General features: G+C 40.1%; 1 protein-coding gene across 2 annotated transcripts; it reads left to right on the forward strand.

The window, feature by feature from the left end:
* The first annotated feature begins 2,021 nt into the window (after window positions 1–2,021).
* On the forward strand, window positions 2,022–24,779 carry rassf2a (Ras association domain family member 2a). Of its 2 annotated transcripts, none has more exons than XM_088336290.1 (10): window positions 2,022–2,286; window positions 13,158–13,217; window positions 14,652–14,727; window positions 14,804–14,951; window positions 15,089–15,204; window positions 15,266–15,420; window positions 18,004–18,157; window positions 18,399–18,520; window positions 18,603–18,700; window positions 19,659–24,779. In XM_088336290.1, exons 2-10 carry the CDS (start codon window positions 13,164–13,166, stop codon window positions 19,726–19,728), a joined length of 993 nt encoding a protein of 330 aa, XP_088192416.1. In that variant the 5' UTR covers window positions 2,022–2,286; window positions 13,158–13,163; the 3' UTR covers window positions 19,729–24,779. The 2 variants fall into 2 exon arrangements, with proteins under 2 accessions (XP_088192416.1, XP_088192417.1); XM_088336291.1 differs by having other exon boundaries at window positions 2,024–2,286; window positions 14,800–14,951.
* The last annotated feature ends 309 nt before the right edge of the window (window positions 24,780–25,088 follow it).

Genomic DNA, 25,088 nt, shown 5'->3' on the forward strand with positions numbered 1-25,088 from the left:
GTGGCCAGAAAAAACCCATCCAACCATTGTCTCAACCACATCAAGCTTTCTTATTCCACTTTCATTTCAAAAGAAATGTCTCGCCTCTTCTTTACACTTTACACCAACCATGTTGAATGGATGCAAGAGATGTTTAACAATAAAAATGTCAAAGTTTTTAGCCCGCTGGACATACAGTATAGAATGTTTACTCACAAACTGAGACTGTGACAGGAAGAGGAAGTCTGTGGAAGCTGAGCAAGCTCTCACAGCGCCACACGTCGATAGCGGCGGAAAGAAGCACTACAGTACTGTCCTGTACTGGGAAAAATCTAACTTACAGAAATGACCAAGTATTTTTCGACATCCTGAAAAAAATGTTCATATCTACCGTTCTTTATAAATCAAATGGTCGTAAGCGCAAGGAAATAGAAATGGCAAAGCGTTATGAACTCATAAAAGGACAAAACCATTTTCAGAAAATATGGACAAAGTTAAAATTTTCAAACAAAGAGGGAGGAAAGACTATGGTGCAAAATCACAAAAACAGAAAAAAGGGGAGCTGTGGGAGATGTCACAGAGACCACGATAAGTTTGCTCATCCATCCATTATCTGCACCGCTTATCCTCAGTAGGGTCGTGGGGGTGCTGGAGCCCATCGCAGCTGTCTTCAGGCAGTGGGCAGGGGACACCCTAAACTGGTTGCCAGCCAGTCGAAGGGATGAGTCTGATCAGTACCCAGCAAAAGAGAGTAAATGTAATAAATGTAGAAAAAAAAGGGGACACTTTGCTGTAGCATGCTACACATAAAGTGTGCGGGAGATTACTGTAGATCAAGTGTACTGTTTCTTGTTTCAAACTGATTGTGATGTTTCTCTGATGAGTATATTTTGAAATGGTCATATCTTGAATCCCAAGAGTTGAAGCTTTCCAATAATAATAAGCGGCATGATGTATTTCAGTGACTGGTGACGTCGTACAGACACGTATTTGGTTATCAAAACATTGAGGGGCCAGCCAGTTGCAGGGCACACACGGACAGACAATTCGCTCGCTCATTCACACTTAGGGACAATCTGGACCGGCCAATTCACCTGACATGCATGTTTTTGGAATGTGGGAGGAAACCAGAGTGCCTTAAGGAAACCCACGCAAGCACGGGGAGAACATGCAAACTCCACACAGCATGTTCAATCTCATGACCTCAGAATCACACGCGCTAACCACTGCGCCACCCTGCTGTCCACCATTTTCATCATATGTAAGCCTATTGTGTCATTTATTCAGGAAAATATTTTTATAATACTAAATTTTTGGGGGGAGCTTTGGTTACATTTGAACATCCTCTAAAACGGGCAAGTACCGCTCTTGTCTCATTGTATTATAATGAGGTGCGCCTTATAGATCGAATTTTATAGTAACTGGAAGGGGTTGAGAAAAGTTGTGCTAAGAATCAAATGGACAAGACCATTTCAAAGAAGTAGAGTTAGCGTTGTTCACATTGTTGTTGTTTTTTTTTACTTCTTTTTTATCTTGCATTTTTCATCATATTTGAGCCTATCCTGCCATTTACTAAGGAAAAGAGAGTTTTAAAATACTATATTTTGTGGGTGCATGGGTTATAAACAGGCCAGTTCCGCCCATGTCTCATTGTATTACACCCAAGCCCCCACGGACTCCGCTGCTATGCCGCAAGTGAGGAGGAGGGCGAAAGTGCTAGGAGTCAAAATGGACTGAACCATTTCAAGGCAGTGGAGTATTTCCGACGCTGCCCTTTTTTCTAGCATTTTCCATCATATTTAAGCCTCTTCCGTTCTTTATTTAGGGGGAGCTTCGGTTAAATTTGGGGGTGCATGTGCCCATGCTTCAAAACGGCAAATGTTGCCAAAGGGTGAAAGGTTTCCATGCCTGACCACGTCATACTTCTGCCACACAACATGTCACACAGTACAGCCGTGTAACATTATTGGAAAGCCATCCATTTGGCAGCTCGCCTCGTCTGGTTTCTTCCATTGTTCCTCGAATCTTCCCTGGTGCGAGCGTTCAGTCTAGCAGACAATAGACTCGTCTGGTGGGGGCGTTCGCTGATTGGCTGCATGTGAGGCGGGCAGGGCAGACAGATGGACTCTCGCTTCTTATACGGAAGAGTCGGAGGACCGAGAAGCGGGCTGGGGGATGCAAGTAACTGCGACCCGGGACACACGAACCAGAAGAAGGGGAGACTCCCCTTCATTTCTACCGAGGGCGGGTCGGAAGGAAACTGAACGGAATCATTGAACGCCACCGAGGACGCCGTAATATTTCGAGGTGAGTTCAAGAATTAACGTCGAAATACACTGCGGCAATTCGTGTTGGTTCGAGTTCTTGTTAACGCGTTAAGCAGTTAACGGTTTAGCACTTGGTTTAAGACGAAAGTCCAATTAAATGGGACGTTTTCGTTCAACGTTAGCCTGGTACACCCAATATGATGTGTGGGCTTCGTCTACTGCTTGGTAAGGCATCAAAGTGAGGAACTGAGTGAGTGGTTATGTAACGCCAATGTTTTAAAAACATACTCGGGTTAATAGTATTCTAAAAAAGATGTCACTATTCATTTAAAGCTTTAATTTGAATTCTTAGTTATATTTGAAACGTGTTTACTAAATTGAATGATGTTTAAAGGGACAGTGCGTGTTATTTAGCGCACCCAAGTGGCGAAGAAAACTTAAAAACATTGATTTCAATGATAACCAAAAATATATGAAATATCGTGTAAATGTACATTTTGTTTAAAGGGACACTCTGTTATATTTGAACACTAGATGTCACTGTATTGTGTAGCGAATGGTTTAGCAACTAAACTTGTTAAATGAGCCGTATCAGTAAAAAGGACAACAACTAAAATGTCTGGAGCCAAAAAACAAAACCCTTTAAAAAAAAAAAAAAAAAAAAAAAAAAAAATTAAAAAATGGATAAAAGGTAGTCTTTTAATATTTGTTCTAAACATTTTACTGCCTTAAAAAGTTAAGAATGTTTGATTTGTTTGTCCTCCTGTGGGTCTTTAAACTATTTATTTTCCTCCCTCTTCTTTTACCATTTCCAAGTACTTTTGAAAACGTTCCAGCCCTTTACAATGTGCCATGCAAGGCGTCTACCTGCTTATCCGGGGCATTAGGGATTCAGTGTCTTGCCCAAGGACACTTTGACATATAACACGGAGGAGCCGGGAATTGAACTTCTAGTCTATAAAGCCGTAGGTTGCTGACCCCAGGTGAGTTGCAAACAAAATTGAGCGCTAAAAAGCACAAGGAAGATGACTTTTGCTGTGACGTGTAGTCTTCCTTGTGCTTTTGGTAATTGTTTTTGGTTGCACTACTCAAAACAGAGACATCTAAAGGTCAAATAACACACAGTTTGTCTTAAACATTACACTAAAAGAAAACACGATTCACTTAAAATTGTAATCTCAATTCCCAATTCCATTTGAAACTAATTGAATGATGGTGAATATTCTCGATCTTTTTAACCCTTAACAGATATTCAAATTTTGAGTAGTCATCACTACCAATATCATACCAGTACATAAAAATCGCTTCTCTCTGCAAAACTTGAAAAATATTAATACAATAAGAACTTAAATCTGACCACACCTTTCTCTGATATTGTATTTCAATATACCATTCCTTTTCATTCCAGGTAGTCGACGCCATTGCGAGTACCTACCTGGTATCTTAGAACAGATGATAAACAGAACAGTGTAGTAGTTTGCATGAGCCAGTATAATTCTTTACAATATGAGGATCACTGTTGATCACTATTGAAAATCTGTTCATTTTGAAAATTTTTACTTGATATTGATGTCATCCCTTGAAATTGTGTTTTCTTCATCCCTTTCAAAATAAAAAACTAAAACTCAACAATGTCAGCCTGCAAAGTTTTACAGTAATCCCTTGTTTTTCACGGAGGTTGCATTTTTAGAAAAGTCCCGCCATAGTCAAAACACGCAAAGTGCAATTTTTTTTTATTATTTATAATAATAATAATAGGCAGCACGGCGGCGCAGTGGTTAGCGCGTGTGCAGCACAGTTCTAAGGTCTTGGGAACCTCCTGTGTGGGTTCAAATCCAGCTACCGGACTCACTGTGCGGAGTTTGTATGTTCCCCCGAGCTTGCGTGGGTTTCCTCTGGGCACTCCGGTTTCCTCCCACATTCCAAAGACATGCATTTCAGGTGGATTGGCCGGTCCAAATTGTCCCTAGGTGTGAATGAGCGAGCTGTCTGTCCCAGTGTGCCCTGCGATTGGCTGGCAACCAGTTCAGGGTGTCCCCTGCCCACTGCCCGATGATTGCTGGGATGTGCTCCAGCACCCCCGCGACCCCACTGAGGATAAAGCGGCGCAGCGAATGAGATGAGATGAGATAAAAATAATAATACATTGTATTTTGAAGCGCCTCTTATTAAATATCAGTATCTTATAATATATTGAACAGCAACAAAATAACAACTATAGATCTACAAATAAAACCACAGAACACATAATTACACTTAAATGAATGGTCTTTAGTGTCATTACTCTATAGTACAACAAAACTCGACGCCTTCATCTTTCAGTGTAAGGACGTGATGCAGAGAGAGACCGGCTAGCTGCACGCTAGCATCTGGGATACTTTGGTTGAGCCACGCGTCCGTGGTGATTAAAGTCCAAGAGTCACAAATGTGGCAGTTTCCCAAGAGTTGTAGCTCCAGGTCATCCATTTAATGGACAATGGATCTGGCGTTAGTGAAATACAGGCTCGGCAAAGGTGGCTTGTTACGTAGACGCAACAGTAGTCTGGACACCCTCCCTCCCCCAAAACACACAAAGCCCTCCACTACCTGCCCCTGTAATATCATTTGCTGTGTGTTGCTTGCTGCAGAACAAAATGCTCGATAAAATCTCGCAAATACCCGTGATACAGCAAGAGATTACTGTAATCTCAAGTAAAAAAAAAAAAAGTTGATATATCTATGCCATTGATAAAGCAAAGACACATCATTTACGTGTACAACATAGATAACATGCTATGTAAAGTTTAGATTAGCAGATAAATTGTAGGGGGTGGGTGGTGTTAATTTGCAAATGTGTTAATGATTGAATGTTTTAATACACCCATTCACAAGACACGAGGCATTGTAGCGCACGCTTTTCAGTTTATATTTAAGATGTAATTCAATCTTGATAGTGTTCATTGGATAGTACATCTGTGCCTCTGCAGTGGCATCTTTTCTCATGATTTCATCTTTGTTCTAGTCATATTTTATCCTTCAAAAACGTGCAATAAGAACCATACACAGGGTAGGATATCGGGATCATACCAATATTTTATTCATGCAGTCCAATTTATTGAAATTGGATGATTTCATAAAATTTTTCACTTCACAACTGTTATTTAAGGTCAACAAAAACATAGTGCCAGAAAACATACAAAGATTATTCACTCGGAAAGAGGGAAATTATAACTTGAGGGGCTGTGGTGAATTCAAAATCCCAAAGGTGAGAACCACCAGGAGAAGTATGTGTGTGTCTGTGTGTGGAGTCAGACTTTGGAATAATTTGCAAAATGAAATCAAACAATGTCCAAATATCCATGTGTTCAAATTTAAATACAAAAAAGCATTACTGGCGAAATACAGAGATGAAGAAAATGGGATATGACGGAGACTGGAAATACTGCACTTCAAACTATGGCTAACTTGTTGTTATTGTGCTATTATCACATCAGAACTGTTATAAGTATTGTGTTTATTTTTATTGATATTATCACTGGTGCCGCAGTGACATTATGCGCATTATGACGTTGAGGGATGGGTATTGCGAAGATTAGTGTATAAAAAAAATAAAGTATAAAATATGTGATTATTGTAACTATTATAATTATTGATATCTGACCTATGTAATAAGTATATCCATGAGATTTTGTTGTATTGGACACAAGAGGAGCTATCTATAAAATGTATTTAATAGGGAAGATAAAGGGGTAGGAAAAATAAGCATCTGCTTCTGACTACCCCTTTTCGAACATGTTGTGTGACATTATTTCGTTGTTGACTCATTGTTTTTGTCCTGTTTTTATTTTTATGTTCGAAATAAAGTTTTCATTCATTCATTCATTCATATTTGCCAAGTTTTGAATGCCCCCCACCATGTCTAATAAAAAGCAGGAGGAACCATATTTTTCTTGCAATGTCTCTGAGGTTGCTAAGACCCTAATGACAATGGAAGCGATCCACAGAGCTTGGGGATGTTAAAGGGATCGTGGGGAGGGTTCTACAAGCTATTCATTCCTTTAAAAAGAGACCCATAGAGAGAGAGAGAGAGAATTAGAGAAAAGAGAAAATGAGGCACACTAGGAGCTGTGTGTGTTATTTTGTGACTAGAGTGAAGAGCAGATGGAAGCTAGGAAGTCATGGTCGTCATGAGTTTAAACCACCGTATTTTTTGAACCATTCAAGCGCATCTAAAAACCCCTATTAGTCCAGAAATGTGAAAGTGTGCATTATATCCGGTGCGTCAGAATACGGTTGGTACAATTATAAATGCATACTGCTATTTTAAATATGCATCACGGTATACTACCGTATTTGTGCAACCATTGATCAATCAATGAACATCTCTGATCAAAATCACAGAAAGGAATTGTATTTGAGAAGTGGCGGTGAAAGTGCTGACACTTTACCATTAGACCAAGAGTTGTACTTATGACACAAGTGAAAGCATTAGAGTTTCTCATAATCACACATATTATCGCGCCAAAAACACTGATTTGCAAAAATGCATTCTAATTAGTCGTTCCACTTTTTCAACAAGAAAAGTTAGAGAATCGAGAAAACGGAAAGCTTTTCAACAAAATACTATACAAGCTCTTTTACATAAATAAACCGCAACATTATTGACGCAAAAAGTGAAAAAAAACGATTAACCCAAAGAAGCTGGAATACACTATGCAAATCAGTGTTTCTTAAGCTATGATTAGAAGTAGTGTGAATTAAATAACTTAAAAGACATAAGAGGCTATCTGTACTACTGGTGATTTAGTTGTAAAGCGTCAGAAGTCTCTCCGCCTCTATTCGAATTTACTTCCAGTTGCATACAATATTTGAAGATTTTGGTCAGCAACACATAGTGACTGATTACATTTTGGTTTTTGAAAAGGGCTATACAAATACATTTTGGTTTGATCTATCTTTGCATTAATATATATCGTATCTGCGTAGAGATTTGCAAATGTAGTTTAATTTGTAGTTGCTGCTAAAATCCTGAAATCCTGATTTGTTTGTAGACATGCTTTTGTTGTGGAGCAGTTGGTGATCGCATCAAGTATGAAAGGCAGACAGAAGCCGATAAACTGTCTGGTGCTTTAATGAGACATGAGGGAATTCGAACCCTTGCCTCCTCCCCTTGAATCTTACTGCCTGGAAAACATTCAGGGCAAACAATTGGTTATATGGTTATGCTATCAACAAACAATTTTGTTGAAAAAATGGACACCGGCGCAACACACACTTGCCATTCTGATTTTTTTTTTTGTGTAGGGTGCTAAGTTGCTGAATATAAACGCGTAATGCACACACTCGATTTATCAATATGTGCAAGACTTTACAAAGTGGTTCTTGTGTACCCAACTTGATCCTGTTCTAGAGGTCACATCAACGAGAAATCCGTAGCATCAAATGGGCCCCATGATCATGGTTACCCTTGACCACGGCTGTTGTATTCAAGTCTAAGCGCACCACATCCATTTTGTAGCTTGACGCCACCCATTGAGGTGTGATATTCAAGTGCTGAAATATTGATGGCCCTCTGCTGATTGCTTTTGAATATTTAGTACAGTTCTAGTAATGGATTGATGGCCTTAGGATGTGTGTTTAAATGGTGCAACTATAACTGTGTATTAGGAATGGGAGATATTGCGCACAAAAAAAGTCACAAAAATTTGTTAATTTCTGACCATTTGCCCTTTATGTTGAATATAAGCTCTATTAATGTATTTTTTCCAGTGCAGTTTTATGTATTATTGCATTTTTTATATCAAAGCTAGTTTGATATGTTCCGCGTCCTACAACTACACGCAACAAAAAAATCAGCTATTAAAGTTAGAGGATTCTGATGAGCAACATACAAACTTACAGATCTGGCCTGTTGGACTATTTAATACGGCCCGCCATAAATTTCTGAGTATTTTGAATTGAATTGTCTTTATTGTTATTGATAACAACGCTGCAAATATTGTACGTAACAAGATTAGACATGGCACTCCATGGAAAACATTTAAGGAACACATCAAAGAGAAAAAGATAGAATACAAGGTAAAAGTCATAACCTTGCTCCATCCTACCTTTCCGACCTCCTTCACACTGCCACGCCATTTCGCACCCTCAGATCATCTTCCTCCCTCCATCTCACTGTACACCCTGCCTGCCTCAGCTCTATAAGAGCAGAGCTTTCAGCCGCTCTGCCCCCTAGCTCTGAAACTCATTGCCGCATGACCTCCAAAATTCTGCGACCCTGTCCACCTTCAAATCCGGACTCAAAACTCACCTCTTCAGACTTACCTCTTCTTGACCATCTGCCTCATATACCGCCCCTTTTAATTTTTTGATTTGCTATTTTTTACTTGCTTCTTTTACTCTTGTTTTAATCTTGCTTTATTGTTGTGTCGTAATATATGTACAGCGACCTTGGGTGTCCTGAAAGGCGTTTTGAAATACAATAAATTATTATTATTAAAAAAAAAAAAAACAACAACAACGTACTGCTTAGAGACTGGCCAAAGTTATAATAGTGCAATGTTTATGAATGAAAAAGAATAGTGCATCGTAATAATGGAGCAATGAAAAGAAGTTCAATAACATTAAGCTGCAACAAAATCCCCCAAATAAGTCACAAGCTATATATTTTAAGCAGAAAAAACAACAACAAAAATTACAACAACCAAAAGTAAGTTTCAAGATATGTTTTCAGGTTTTTTTGCGCTCACTTAGGATGGCGATGGCCCCGGAGATTAAGCTGTCCGTTAGCCTGTTTGCCCTTGCTTGAGGGACTTGTAGCAGCTACAAGAGAGCAATAGGTCTGGGGCGGCAGTAGCTCAGGAGGTAGAGCGATCGTTTTAGGATTAAGGGATCCCAGTTCGAATCCCGGCTTGTCCGTGTTACATGTCGAAGTGTCCTTGGGTATGACATTGAACCCCCAAAACCCCAATAAGCATATCATTCATGTTGATGGCTCTGTTGCGGTATTGTCATCTAGACTGGGCAGAGCCGATGATCTTCTGGGCAGGTTGTAATGATAGCTTGTAATAGGGACAGTTTGAAGATGTTGACAAAGACCCCAGCCAGCTGATCCCCCAGGACCTTCTGTAGTACTCCATCCCGGCCAGCTGCCTTCCTGGGATCCGCAGTTCTCGGCAAACGTCTCACCTCATGCTCCTGAAGTACCAGTGTGCTGGTGGTTCCCAGTGGCTGTGGTGCAGCTGCTGGTGGCCTGCCAACATTAAAGCTGGCAAAAAAATAACAATTTAAATCCTCTGCCAGTGAAGCATCAACCCCAACAGTGACAGGTTTGTGATCTTCTGCAGTCCATGCCACATTCTCCTTTGGTCCATCCTCTTTGCATAGGCTGCCTTGGCAACCCTAATTCCTTTCTTTAGGTTTCCTCTCACCCTGCAGAGAAGAGGTTTGTCACCTGACCTAAAGGCGGTGTTATGTTCTTTAAGGAGAGCCCGAATTTTTAAGTCATTTTGGGTTTTTTTGGCTTTGAAAGACCTTGATGTGTTTTTTTTTTTCATTTTCCATACAGGTTTTAATGTGAGACGATACAATATCAATGTGTACCTGTAGGTCACAACTTTCAAACACCTCCCAACAACTTTGTTGAATGCAGTACTGCAGCTGAGAGAGAGTGCCCCAAGGACATGTCAGAATTTTCTTTTCATTGACCTTGTCATTCTCGTTAATGTTTTGTTTTAGGTCATTGGGATGGTGTAATAGAGGTCTGTAGTCCATTAAGCCCTTTGAGACTCCTTGTGATAAAAGGCCTGACTTTACCTGACTTTGGAATCAGACAAAGACGAAGGTGGTTGTATCCATCCAGGTGGGGCAGAGGGGCAGCTTTGTATGCAGCTTGAATGTTACTACACACATTGTCCAAAGTTGTATTTCCCCAGTTGCGCAGTCCACGATCAAATGAATTTACATTAAAAAAAGCTAGTCCCTGAGTCATTTCGATCAAAACTTGTGATTTAGAAAAAAAGTTCAAACCAAAATCTCTCCCCGGCGGCTAGAGGGCAGTGTTGAGTTTGTAAAGCATGGTGAGTTGGTTCAGATGTAAAACTGCATTCACTCAACTGTTAAAATCAACCAGTTAACACATTCAATGCTGGAAATAAATCTATTTTCCCCATTGATTGTGAAAAAATGTGTTGTGTTTAGAAAATAACATTGTTATCTGTGATCATAGAATATAGGGCAGCTAACGTAGGCTAAATGATAAAGTATTATCCAAAAAAAGAGTTGACATTCTTTTATTGATCCGAGCAGTGTCAGTGCGTTCTTGGACAACTCAATGCAGAAAAATTCAGTTTTTCAAAGTACGGATGGCAATCCTACATGTGTGCTTAAGCACGCTGGCAATTTTTCAAATGGGCTGTCCTTCATAGCTATATTCTGTTTTAAAATATAAAAAGGACACGGGAAACAAAATACATTAATGAATAAAGCACTGATGGAAGTTCATCGATATAAAAGGTGCCTAAAACAATAGACTAAATTACGTTAATAAATAGCAAATCTAACAGTCTTTGAAGATCACCGTCTTGTTAAATTTGTTAATGTTTTAATATTTCCCACCCCTACTGCGTGAGTAGATATGTGGATGCAGGTGCCTTGACATTGCATTGCGGAAGTCTTTGGCATGTGTCAGCTTCCTGTGCGACTGGCTGAGCAAAATAGGAAGTAATACAGCGGAAGGGCAAAACTTCCTTTACACAATCTCCCTTTGGTTTGCTTTTTACTCTCATTAGACAAGGCTCAATTTAGATAAAAGCTCACACACGCGTGTGACGACTGCTCACCATTTTTGGTATATACATACTCAGGGTTGGGTAGGGTTACTTTAACTTGATTACTTTCAATTACTTTTGGATTACTCCAATACAGAATATGCTAATAAAAGACAAAATAAACTAAATATGAACAAAATTATGACTCACCACACGTGGAAAGTTTCTTTACCTGTCTTTGATCTCATTGATCTCCGGCAAAACTAACATAAAATGCGGCAGAAACAAAATGAAAATAAATCCAAACAGCCTGCCAACGTCATTTTTGCCATCCATGTATTCCGTTACCCCAAGCCTGCACAAAATTTAGTAATTTTATTCATATTTAGTTTCTTTTGTCTTTTATTAGCATATTTGGTATTGGAGTTATCCAAAAGTAATTGAAAGTAATCAAGTTAAAGTAACCCTACCCAACCCTGTACATACTCGCCTCATCACTGTCGCATCCTGGTGCTATGTGAACTTTGTAAATTGAGTGGGGTCCTCATTATTTCTCCGCTTCAGCATTTTTGAGCATCTAATTGAAACATCAAATCCTGATTTACAAGTACAGGAAGGCTGTTGAGCAACTGATGATTTTTTTTACTTGTGAACAAGATTTTGATTAATTAAAACTATTTTGGGAAGGGACTATTCATTCATCACAACAAGAATCTGATAGTAACCATTAATCCCAAAAGGGTCTTCATTACGCGTGTGCGGCACAGTTCTGAGGTCATGAGATCGAACCTCCTGTGTGGAGTTTGCATGTTCTCCCCGTGCTTGCGTGCGTTTCCTGCGGGCACTCCGGTTTCCTCCCACATTCAAAAAACATGCATGTCAGGCAAATTGTCCCTAGGTGTGAATGGGCGAGCGAATAGTCTGTCCCTTTGTGCCCTGCGACTGGCTGTCAACCAGTTCAGGGTATCCCCTGCCTACTGCCCGAAGATAGCTGGGATGGGCTCCAGCACTCCCGCGATCCTACTGAGGATAAGCGGTGCAGATAATGGATGGATGGATGGGTCTTCATTATCAAGATTCTCATTTCTCTGCTTCTGTTTACTGTTATAATTATAATTTCATGTGCATTTGGAAAAACAGCCGAGAGTGTGTCAAAAACTGTGGCTGTCCATGGCCATATACAAAAGCCTAAAGTTTGGTTAGGTTTAAACCCCGTTTTAGGGATCATCTGATGGTATAATCCCAGACTGCTCCCCTGCCATTGTTTTTCTAATAAAGTCAGCATTAAGACCCTTGTAATCCTGTAGTTCCACACTTCCATTTCTGACGTTTTAAAAAGGTTTATGATCATTGAAAGGCAGTGACGTGCATATTACTTTAATCATTTTGTTAAGCCAGAAGCCAAGAAGATTAAAATAGAAAAAATAAGCATTAGCTATAAAACAAAGCTTTACTTTGCAAGCAATATGTAACAAGATTCACAACATTTTTTGTTGTGGTGTGAAAATAGGTTTTACCATATTAGCTCTGTTTAATTATGGAAGATTATTTGAGATAATTTCGTTTGTATTAAATCCGCACATTCAAATGCCTTGTTAGCTGCTTGTTTGTATTTTGTGTGTTAACACATCATATTTCTAGTGCCATCGGTAGTAGGCACAGAGGCAGATGCCTAATCACTTACTACTGAGTGGTTACAAGTTTGTGAAGCAAATTCTTGTGATAAAAAGCAAATGTTTCAACACCATGAGGGAGATTCATCCTTTGAACAGGATAACAGCTGTTAAGACCATTTCCTTTTTGACCTATGCTCGGATGTCATAAGTTCTTCATTCGTCTGCTAGCTGGTTGGGTCTTTCAGCAGCTGAACAAAGAATTTGGCTTTGTGGGCTGCACATGTGCCTGCACCTGTCCACCCTCATAGAACCTTCTTTTTCCATGTTGGCATGAATACACTGAAAACAAAATAGAGGAAGTGGGATCACAAAATCCAATTTTGGTTGCTAAGAGATTACTGTAGTGAAGGTCTTTTTTTTAAACTTTTCTTTTAAAGAAAAATGATGACCAACTTTCTGTCTTGTTTTGTGCTCTTCCTCTGCTGGTCATGAGGAGTCATAAGACTGTGGCGGTAATGATTAAACGCCTCTTTTGTTCCCCTCCTTAGCCCCTCATGCAGTGTGACCATGGACAGGGTTCAGTTTGGCGAGAACAAGTTCATCAGCAAGTAAGTGACTCACATTTCATTGTAATGCACTTGTGTTATTGTTCTTCCCGATTAGTCACTCAGGCATTGTGTATGTATATATATCATGTGAAGTAAAAACTGAGTATACTAACAACCCACCCAGATTTTAAAACTATAATTTTTCAGTACATAATTTTTGGTAAAACAAAAATTAAAGAAATAAAAACCTTACAAAATGCAGTGGAACCTCGGTTCTCGAACATAATCCGTTCCAGAACCCTGTTCGAAAACCGATTTGTTCGATCACGGAAATAATTTTTCCCATTAAAAATAATTAAATCGTTTTAATCTGTTCCAACTCCCTGAATGTTTACCATGAATGTTTAACGTAAACATTAAGCTAACCCAGGCTAATCGTACGTTCGCGTTATCGTAATCTTCCATACGAAAGATTACGCTAACATGAACGTGTAAAAATAAAAAAAATCAGGTCGTTTACAAGTCATTTAGCACCCGGGTCTCCACAACAAGTGGTGAGCGGTTCATTGGAAAGGGGGCTCGGTTCCAACACCCTCAATGTTGTGCTCCGTTCCAACACCCTGAATGTTTAACGTAAACTTAAAGCTAACCCAGACTAATCGTACGTTTGTGTTATCGTAATCTTATGAATAGGATTTCTTACCTTTGTGGTGGTCACCAGAAGGCGCTCGCACACCTCCTTCATATTTGGCTATTATTTCTTTCTTTAATGCAATAGTTGTACGCACTACTTTTCTTTTTTAACCTGTAGCAACTTTGCTGCTTGCACTGACTTTCTTCGGAGGCATAATAAGGGGCTAAAATACCCGTATGCCGCTCAGCATCGCACCCTAGCGTACGCACCCACGCATTACCGGCGTTCGAACTCCGATTTTTTTTGACCGAACAGCGAAGCAAGAATTTCTCAAAATTTTTGGTCGGACTCCGAGTTGTTCGAACTGAGAGGCGTTTGAAAACCGAGGTTCCACTGTACAGTAATTTTATTAGTTAACATTTTTTGGGGTCTGTAAATTGGGTTTGTTATTTTGGTTTCAAAGTATAATAGAGTATTTATTAAAAAAATAAAATAGATTTTTCTACTTTGCAGGTTTTGACTATCACGGGATGTTTTAGGAAGTCAACCCCTGAAAAAATGAGGGATTACTGTATTTTCAAAAGGGTTGATGGGTACAAGCCAAGGCTTATTATAAAATCATGGCCCCAACCATTCACTTTAAATATTTTCTACAAAAATAAATAATCATAAGAACAACACCACAAATTGAAAGCAAAGACACCAGAGAACATGGAATAAAATTAAGGACAAAACATCAGCAAAGGGGTGCCTTTTGACCCTTGAAAATATGAATTGTTTCGCATCAACTATAAAATGATAATTTAGCCAAAGAGATGTGCTTCAGTTTGGTGTTGAGATCCAACTGTGTTTGTCTCCAGGGCAACAGTACTCTCACATCTAAAAACATACAACCTCTACTACGAAGGACAAAATCTACAGCTAAGGCACAGAGAGGTCTGTGTAAACAGCATTGACCATTTGACACACATAATCCACAGGAAATTGACTTATTGATGTTCCAAACAGGAAGAAGGGGAACTGATAGTAGAGGGTCTCTTGAATATCTTTTGGGGCCTGCGGCGACCAATCAGGCTTCAGATGCAGGACGACCACGAACGCATCAGACCCCCTCCCTCCTCAACATCCTGGCACTCGGGTTGCATTCTGGACAGTCAAGGGTGAGGAATTTCATGCTGATGTAGTAACAGCAGATAGACCGGAAATATCCTTGTAAATGTCAACGACTCTTCTGTAGAATTGTTAATCCATCTAAAAATGTAGACTGAAAATTTACTGTCACGTGGCTTGTTTGTAGCTCCCCAAACAATGCAGACAGTCAACAAACCGCACATGGGACTGCACCCACTATGGAGGTGACACCGCCTACCGACCAACCGGAAGACAACGATGTGATGGAGGAGCAGGCTGAAGGTGAATGTCTTCATCAGCAGTCTGATGAGAAAAGAACTGATTTTAACTGACATGTCTCCAGGTGATCAAGAAGAGTACAGTGAATGTTCAGCTCAGCTTCTCAGAACTAAGAGTGATGCTGGAATTCTAAGGCGGGTCCACCGCCGCTCCCCCAGCGACCAGAGAAAAATACGACGCCATCGTTTTTCCATCAATGGACACTTTTACAACCACAAGGTGAGGCATCTGTAATGAAAAGTCAAGAAATAACAGGATCTCTATTATAGAGTTACAATTGCACAAATTCAAAGTTTTATATTGCAAGTTGTTGTGTGGCTATTTTCTTCCTGCAAGCTGAAATTTGTGCAAATAAGCAAAGCCTAAATAGCATGCTTGGTGATATGCTTCAGTCTGTAAAAATATAAGCAGCCAAACGGTTAAAAATAAAAGATCTGGAGGCCTAAAGCAGATGTGGAAAACCAGAGCTGGAAGATTCCCAACTAACTCTTGGCGCACAATTTCAAGATGCAAGATGTCATACGCACAGTGAAAACACAACTTAAGACAAGGCAGTGAAAATCTGGTGACGAGGAGGCGCTGAGATCAGCGAGGGCTAACCTAAACCGTGCTATCAGACTAGCAAAGCGAACGCACAGTCAAAAAATCCAGGACCGTTTCCTCAGCACAACCAACACCAGGGATATGTGGAAAGGCATTCAGGCCATCACCAGATACAAGCCAACCACCGCCCCAGTGCAGGACACTAGCATGGACTTTCTGAATGACCTCAACAACTTCTTTGGGAGGTTCGAGGCACAAAATGGCACCCCTGCAGCAAAAGCGGTTCCAAATCAGGACTCAACTGACGTGAGGAAGACCCTGAGAAGGGTCAACACACGGAAGGCTCCAGGACCGGACAACATTCCAGGGCGGGTCCTTAGGGAGTGCGCCGATCAGCTGGCTTGTGTACTAACAGACATTTTCAACACCTCGCTAGACCAAGCCACAGTACCATCATGCTTCAAGATTGCCACCATCATCCCAGTGCCAAAGAAACCCCAGATCTTATCATTCAACGATTACGGGCCCGTTGCACTGACTCCCATCATAATGAAGTGCTTTGAGAGACTGGTTAAAGAGCACATCACCTCCAGTCTCCCCTCCTCACTCGACCCCTTTCAGTTTGCCTACCGGACAAACCGCTCCACCGGGGATGCCATCTCCTCTGCGCTTCACCTGAGCCTGACACACCTAGAGGAGAAGAACACCCATGTGCGGATGCTGTTCCTGGACTTCAGTTCAGCATTCAACACCATCATCCCACAACACCTGGTAGACAAAATGAGACTCCTGGGTTTCAACACCCCCCTGCGGAACTGGCTGCTGGACTTCCCCACTGACAGACCCCAGTCAGAGCGGATTGGTCAGTACATCTCCGATGTCATCACCCTCAGCACGGGCTCCCCCCAAGGCTGTGTCCTGAGCCCCTTGCTGTTCACCCTGATGACACACGACTGCGTCCCTAGGTCCGCCACAAATCACATCGTGAAGTTTGCGGATGACACAACAGTGGTGGGCCTCATCAGGGACGACAACGACCTGGCCTACAGAGAGGAGGTGGAGCAGTTGGTGGGCTGGTGCAGGGACAACAGCCTGGTCCTGAATGTTGACAAAACTAAAGAGATCATTGTCGACTTCAGGAAAAACCAGCCCAACTGCAGTGTGCGGTGCAGGACCACCAGGTTCCACAATAGTCTTGTCCCCCTGGCCATTAGACTGTTAAATGGTAAATCAAACACATAGTAAATCTAACTGCTGCTAATCTGTACATCTGTTGGTTTTGTTTGACTTTTTGCACTACTGGCAGTTCTTTATAGCTAGCCACTCCTTGCACATCTGTTTCTCTGCACTATTGTACTTACAGCGTTATTGTTACAGTGTTATTGTTACTGTTTACCTGACTGCCCCTTTTGCACATCTGGTTAGCTGCTGCTCTTGCACTATTTGCGCTACTGTAAGATACTATACATAGCCATAATTATTAGTATATTATTAGTACTCAATACTCCAACTCAATACAACATTTTATTTATATCTGTACATTCAAGGAAACTGTGCGGGTCAGATGTATCGACATTTCGTTCTGTATACACGTGTACTAGAATGACAATAAAGTAGATCTGAATCTGAATCTGAATTGTAAAGCTGAACTATGAACAGTACAAGTATTTCAGGTATTGCAAGATGTAAAAGTTGAAAATTAAGATATTGGCATTGTTGGTGTCTAATAGTTTGTGGTATAAGCTACTCTTATAGAGTTAATGATACTTGGGATTTTTGTACCATAGAGTGCACCTGATTATAAGCCGCACCCAGTATATTTTTAATGGAAAAACTGTTTAGTACATACTTTCGATTGACACATTTTCCATGATGAGGGTCTGTTCATGATAATTGTATTCATGCACAATGCGCAAAGTCACTGTAAACTTCTCGACACATATATTCCACCTGTCTCACTCTTACCTTTACTGCTTGGGCGCCCCTAGCGACCGTCAGAAAAAATGCATACATTTGCTGCATCATTGAATAAACCGCAGGGTTACAAGCTTGGGGGAAAATTGCGTCCTATAGTCAAGAATGTATAGCAATTAGACTTAAATTAATTTACATTTCAAATTGATTTCAGTTGAGTATGTTGATTTGACATGTACTGTACGGTTATGAGTAAATTGAGTCATGAGCCTGGTTCAACAACATCATAAAGTCCTGAAACGAGATGTCACTTTTAATACATTTTAAAAATATTTTGTGTCTCAGACAGCTGTGTTTACGCCAGCTTTTGGCTCTCTGACCAACGTTCGCATCAACAGCTGCATGACGACGCCTCAGGTTCTGAGAGTTTTACTCAACAAGTTCAAGATTGAAAACAGCCCCGATGACTTTGCACTCTACCTCGTCCATGCCAGTGGAGGTGAGTCATGGCACAGACCCAATTTGCATGAATTCGCCCATTCTTTTGGTTACCTCAATTGTACAACTTCTAAAATTTGCAAATACAGTACATCCAACTCTTTCTTTATTGCAATAGTCAATCCGTTGTTGATGGCTGCCATTTAGTGGTAAACACTTTTATTTTGACTTTAAACTTGGTGTCGTAAAATAAGAAGCTGGAGGTATTATCTAATGATATTTTTTTCTTGTGTTCATTCCAGAGCGAGTGAAGCTGAAGCGGAGTGACTTCCCTCTTGTTTGGAGAGTCATGCAAGGTCCTTGTGAACAAGTGTGCAAGCTGTTCCTCATGGAGGAGGACCTGGGAGAAGAAGTTACATATGATGTAAACACAAACATTCAACCAAAACTTGTCATGCTTCCGTTAGCTGGTATAATTACCTGCGTTTACTCGTCCGCTCCACCAGGTGGCGCAGTACATCAAGTTTGAGATGCCTGTGCTGCAGAGCTTCATCACCAAGTTGAAGGAGGAGGAGGACCGAGAGGTGCAGAAGCTGAGAAGAAGGTTGGGGTCATTCACTGTATATTCACACTTTCAGTACCATTGTACTACAGAAGTTAAAATAATCCTTATATTTTTCAAATATACTTGAATATATTCCTCAGGTTAGTATTGTTGTGACTGGAGGTGGGTGATACTGGGATTTTTGGTATCGATGTGATCCAAGTAAATACCGAATAATATTGATCGATACAATTCGATACGGGTATTTTCTGCTTGGAAATGTGATTATCATTGGATAATTGAACCCCCCTTGAGTTAGTTTTTAAATATGATAAACGCAGCACAAAGATGTCAGTCACAAAAATGTTTTGACTTTTCTTAAATGCCATCTTTGGATGTATAAAAAGTAAACGGAAATATTTATATTATAACGATTTCAGAACCAAAGCCAAGAGAGTCAAACAAAAAAGAAGAATGTAACAAAATTACAAACATGGCATGACAACTATAATACACTCCATCGCACAATATTTAAAAAAAAAGTCAAAGTACAAATGGCCAATGTAACAAAAACACAAATACTATCTAACAAGACAACTAAAATAACTTGGATCACTCAAGCGGTATCGATATTTAGGATCAGTCTGTCCGCCCCTTAAGTCTTCACTTATTTCAAATTGTTTTTAGGTTGGTTAGTTTATTCGAATGAGTAATCAATGATAAATTAATTAAGCAAAACAAAATAAATCAATTTCTTAATTCTTCAAGGCAGCTACATTCTGTCTTTATTCATTTGTGATTTGTTAATTTGCTAATATGCCACTAAGATAAATCAGCTCAAAACACTCATCCTGATTGATTTTCCAGTGTTTATTCACTAATGCCACAATATAACACTTTAATGTGGGAATAAAAACATCTGTTCGAACAGTACTGCGTTAAAGTTGGAAATGTGTGTATCCAAGTTACAGAGGAAACCAGTATAGGCCCATTCGGCTCACCATTTCTCACTTTCCAGGTACACTGGCCTGCGCTGCATAATAGAGAAGCAGCTCAGCTGTCTCCCGGAAGACCCCGCATGTATGTGAGCAACGCGCAGACAAACTGTGGAAGCACAATACATAGAGAGAGGACATCTACTTTACAAAGCGTGACTCAGGGAAGCTGACCAACTGATTGGCAGGACATTATTTTTTTCCAGTGTGTTGTCCTCATTCGGGTCACGGGTGAGCTGGAGATTATCACGCCTGACGTTAGGTAAGAGGCAAGGTACATCCTGGACTGGACTTATAAGCATTCCTTCAAGCGAGCGTGATGAATCCGCCTGTAGGAGTGACACAGACATCCTAACTATTAGGCTACGGTGCCAGTGAAACTGATTGTCTCATGTTTACAAATCCATGTAAAGCACAACCATGACATGCTTTTAGTCACGTTCCTGCTAAAAACGCACAGAGCACAAACCCTCAATCAAAATTCTGTTTCTTTTGCATACAACTCAAAATAATGAGCACAACAGCCACTAGGCTTCTTCTGTTAGCAATATACACTTGGGTGCCTTTGCCACCTCCCTTGACTTACACTACCGTTCAAAGGTTTGGTATCGCTTAGGAATGTCCTTACAGACGCTGCCCTACTTCCGGACGATCGTTCGTAAGTTGAATTTGTTCGTAAGTTGCTTCAGTGCTATATTTTGTATGTTTAAGTTTTATATGTTTAAGGCTTCTATAAGTAACCTGTATTGTTTTGTACTAAATAATAAACAAATCATAAAATAATATGCTCTAAAAAGATAAATAAAGTTGAGTTTAACTTACTTTTTGGAAGATAAGCTTCAAGAGGTCCTCCTCAGTGGCAGAAAAAAAACATTCCGACCATTTACTCAGCCGCATCAAGCTTTCTTATTCCACTTTCATTTCAAAAGAAACCGCTTGCCTCTTCTTTACACTTAACACCAACCATATTGAATGGATGCACGAGATATTAAACAATAAAGTTCTTAGCGCGCTGGAGATTCAGTACAGAATGTTTACACACGAACTAGGAAGAGGAAGCTGATTTCTTCTTAGGGGTGGATGCCTGGTGACCTCTCACAGCGCCACGCGCCAGTAGTGGCGGAAAGAAGCACTACAATACTCTGTGTACTCGGAAAAAGGTGCATACAAAACACAATCTAACTCACAGCAGTGTCCGGATATTTTTCGACATCCCGAAAAAATGTTTGTATATACCGTTTTACCTAAGTCAAACGGACGTAAGTAGGGGAGTATCTGTATTTTTGAAGGTAAAGCACAGGTTCTTTTTCAATCAAGATAACATAAAACTAATCAAAAATATACCCTAAATTTGGTTAAGAGGTTAATTGACTATCTGAAAATATCTGGTTCTTTATGCAAATACGTAGGTGTAGAGATGCCCATTTCTAGCAACCTAATTTTGTTAGAAGGCTAATGTGTGAAAACAGTTTAACTGCTTAGAGAAGCTATAAAACTGACCTTCCTTTAAGCTAGTCAAGTATCTGGAGCATCACATTTGTTGGTGTAATTCAACTTTCAGAATGGCCAGAAAAAGAGGACTTTCATGTGAAACTCGACAGTCTTTTCTTGTTCTAAAACAGGAAGACTATATCATGTGACAAATGGCCAAGAAACTGACGATCTCCTACAATGGTGTGTACTACTTCCTTGAGAGCACAGCATAAACAGGTTCTAACCAGAGTAGGAAGAAAGGGGCAAAATGACAAGTACTTTACAGTCTCTAATTTGGAACACAGACGTCCCAGGGTTTGTATGGGTGCTTGAAATCCTTAAAAATGCTTGAATTTCAATGTTTTTTTTTGAGGATTAAAAAGCACTTAAACTTTGGGTAAAGTGCTTCTAAATGCTTGAAAATGTTGCCATGTTTCTTAACAAGTCTGTTTGAAAAGGATGTCGACACTGCTCTCTGGTGGCTTCGCTTTGGCTTTGCATTTTGTTTTCCCTTGAGATTAACTGCAGATGGTATTGGTTTGTACGGCCAGTGTTAAGTGGCAAAGAAAAAGACATATCTGAGACTGCACAAAAAAAAAAGAATAATATGGGCAAAATAACGTATACTGGACTGTCTCAGAAAATTAGAATATTGTGATAAAGTTCTTTATTTTCTGTAATGCAATTAAAAAAACAAAAATGTCATACATTCTGGATTTATTACACATCAACTAAACTATTTCAAGCCTTTTATTATTTTAATATTGCTGAATTTGGCTTACACCTTAAGAAAACTTAAAAATCCTATCTCAAAATATTAGAATATCATGAAAAAGTATACAAGTAGGCTATCTAACTAATCACCTGAATCATCTAATTAACTCGAAACACCTTGCGAGGGTTTCCTGAGCCTTAAAAACACTCAGCTTGGTTCAGTAAACTAAATCACTGATGATCTGACTGCTGTCCAGAGGACCATCATTGATACCCTCCATCAGGAGGGTAAGACACAAAAAATTTTTTTTTAAAGAGCAGGCTGTTCACAGAGTGCAGTTTCAAAGCATATCCACAAAAAGTCTGTTGGAAGGGAAAAATGTGGCCGGAAACGCTGCACAACCAAGAGAGATGACCGCAGCCTTAACAAAATTGTGAAGAAGAGCCGCTGCCAGAATTTGAGGGAGCTTCAAAGACAGTGGGCTGAAGCTGGAGTCCAGGTATCAAAAGCCACAGTTCACAGACGTGTCCGGGAAATGGGCTACAATAGCCGTATTCCCATGGTCAAGCCACTTCTGAACTCAAGACAACGGAAGAAGCGTCTGACTTGGGCTATGGAGAAGAAGCACTGGACAGTTGCAGAGTGGTCCAAAGTCCTCTTTTCAGACGAAAGCAAGTTTTGCATTTCATTTGGAAGTCAAGGCGCCAGAGTCTGGAGAAAGGCTGGAGAAGAGCAAAATCCAAGTTGCTTGAAATCCAGTGTGAAGTTCCCACAGTCAGCAATGGTTTGGGGAGCCATGTCAGCTGCTGGTGTTGGTCCACTGTTTTATCAAGTCCAGAGTAAATGCAACTGTGTACCAAGAGATTTTAGAGCACTACATGCTTCCATCTGCTGAAAAGCTCTATGGAGATGAGTATTTCATTTTCCAGCATGATCTGGCACCTGCCCACAGTGCCAAAACCACCAGTAACTGGTGCACTGACCATGGCATCACTGTCCTTGATTGGCCTGCTAATTCCCCTGACCTGAACCCCATCGAGAATTTGTGGGGTATAGTTAAGAAGAAGATGAAAGACACCAGACCTACAAATGCAAATGAGCTGAAGGCCGCTATCGAAGCATCCTGGGCATCAATAACACCTCAGCAATGCCACAGGCTGATTGCCTCCATGCCACGCCGGATTGATGCAGTAATCCGTGCAAAAGGATTCCCAACCAAGTACTGAGTGCATCAATGGACATTTTCAAATGTTTGATTTAGTTTTGCTGTTATAAAATTATTTTTTTTACTTGGTCTGAGGAAGTATTCTAATATTTTGAGATAGGATTTTTGAGTTTTTTTCAGCTGTAAGCCAAAATCAGCAATATTCAAATAATAAAAGGCTTGAAATAGTTCAGTTGATGTGTAATGAATCCAGAATGTATGACATTTTTGTTTTTTAAATGCATTACAGAAAATAAAGAACTTTATCACAATATTCTAATTTTCTGAGACAGTCCAGTACATAAGACAAAACCTTTGATAAATAAAAGTGACTTTTCATAGAAAACGCATAATTTTGTTGGTGACGCTAAACTTTTGAACGGTAGCGTTAGTCGGTATTCTTTCCATTAACATCGGACATTGTTTATCACAGATGACTACATCCTGTCATGTTGAAAGCACAAAACTGTTTTTTAGCTTGCACAACAAGAGACTGCTTGTGCGATCAATTTGTGTACAATTTGTGCTTTTTTACTCTTTCTCTCTCTCCCTCTTTTTCTGTTTTTTTCTTCGCGCTCCCTCTTTTTTCTCTTTCTTGGTCTCTCAATTTATCTTTCTTTTTCCTTTTCTTTTTATTGCTTTTTTCTTTGGGATTATCTTTTAACTGTTTTTCTCTCTGTCATTCTTTTGCTGTATTTCTCTTTTATTCTCTGTTCCTCTGCCTTTCTCCCTCTCTTTTTCATCTTATTCTCTGTCTCCTTCTCTGTTTCTATTATATCTCTCTCTCCCTCTCTCTCGTTTTCTCGCTCTCGCTCTGTTTGCCTTTCTCTCCTCTTTTCTGTTTCTCACTCACCTCTCTGTCTCTTATTGTTCCACTCTTTTCTTTCTCTCACATTCTCTTCTTTTTCTGTCTTTCTTTTTCTGTCTCTTTCTCTTTTATATGTCTGTCTCTTTTTTACTCTGCCACTCTCTGTCTTTCTATTGTCGCTCTCTTTATCTTTCCCATTGTTGTCTCTCTCGCTCTCTCCATTTCTATCTCATTTTGTCTCTTTCTCTCTCTTCTCTCTGTCTTTGTTTTGTCTCTTTATTTCTTGCTTTCTTTCACGCTCTTTTTGTCTCTCCATCTTCTGCTTCTGTCTTTCTCCCTCTGTCTTCTTTCTCTCTTTATTTCTCGCTTTCTTTCTCTCTTCTTATTCCTCTCTTTCTCTCTTTTGCTCTCTCTTTCTCTTTATTTCTCTCTGTCTTCCTTTCTTGACCCTATATTTCTCTTTCTTTCGCGCTCTTTAATCTGCTAGCACAGCCCTTTGAGAGTTTGTTTTCTACTATGTGCCCTCTGAGCTAAAACAAGTTTGACACCCCAGCCCTAACGGAAGTGGGTCATTGAGAGTGCAGACCGGCACACAGTCAGAAGAACTCAAATTTTGTCCTGCGTGTTTATTTGAGTGACGTTTGCCCATTGCCGCACCTGCACTAGTTGTCCCTATAGAATGTCTTTTAGTGCACTTGTAAATTCCTTTGTGGCCCGTGGTTTACCTTCCGGTACTGAACGAGTCAATGCAATTGTCTTTATGGCATTCTTAAAATGTGCATGATTTGGGACTTTTTCGAATGTTTTATTTTTCTTGTACGACTTTTAAGCACTAGCTATAAAACGAAATCCGTCTAGTGAACAAGTCATGCTTGTATGAAAATGTGGGGTGAAGGGGGTGTAGAATATGGATTGGAATTTAAATAAAAGGACATAACAATCGAGTAGAGATACACTCTGTGTTCTTACGATATTTTATCTAGTATTTATTCCATTAGGTACCGTGTCACAATCCTATTTCCGAGGTTCCTCAAACAATTGTTCTCACCTTTTAACAGTTTTTTGACAGGTAGCACAAACACCTAACATGCCAAAGATCCCGGTTTGAGATTGGTGGATACATATGTTGGCATTTAAGGGGATGGGTGCCACCAGGCTGTACTTGCCCAAGACACACCACAGGAAACAGTGTCCCTATAACCCTAGTGGTTTAGGGATCCAATCACACACCAACCTAGTATCCCTAAATAAAT

This window comes from Urocampus carinirostris, chromosome 5 (genome assembly GCF_059441175.1).
Source record: "Urocampus carinirostris isolate Australia breed hairy pipefish chromosome 5, RoL_Ucar_1.0, whole genome shotgun sequence".
Classification (NCBI taxonomy): domain Eukaryota; kingdom Metazoa; phylum Chordata; class Actinopteri; order Syngnathiformes; family Syngnathidae; genus Urocampus; species Urocampus carinirostris.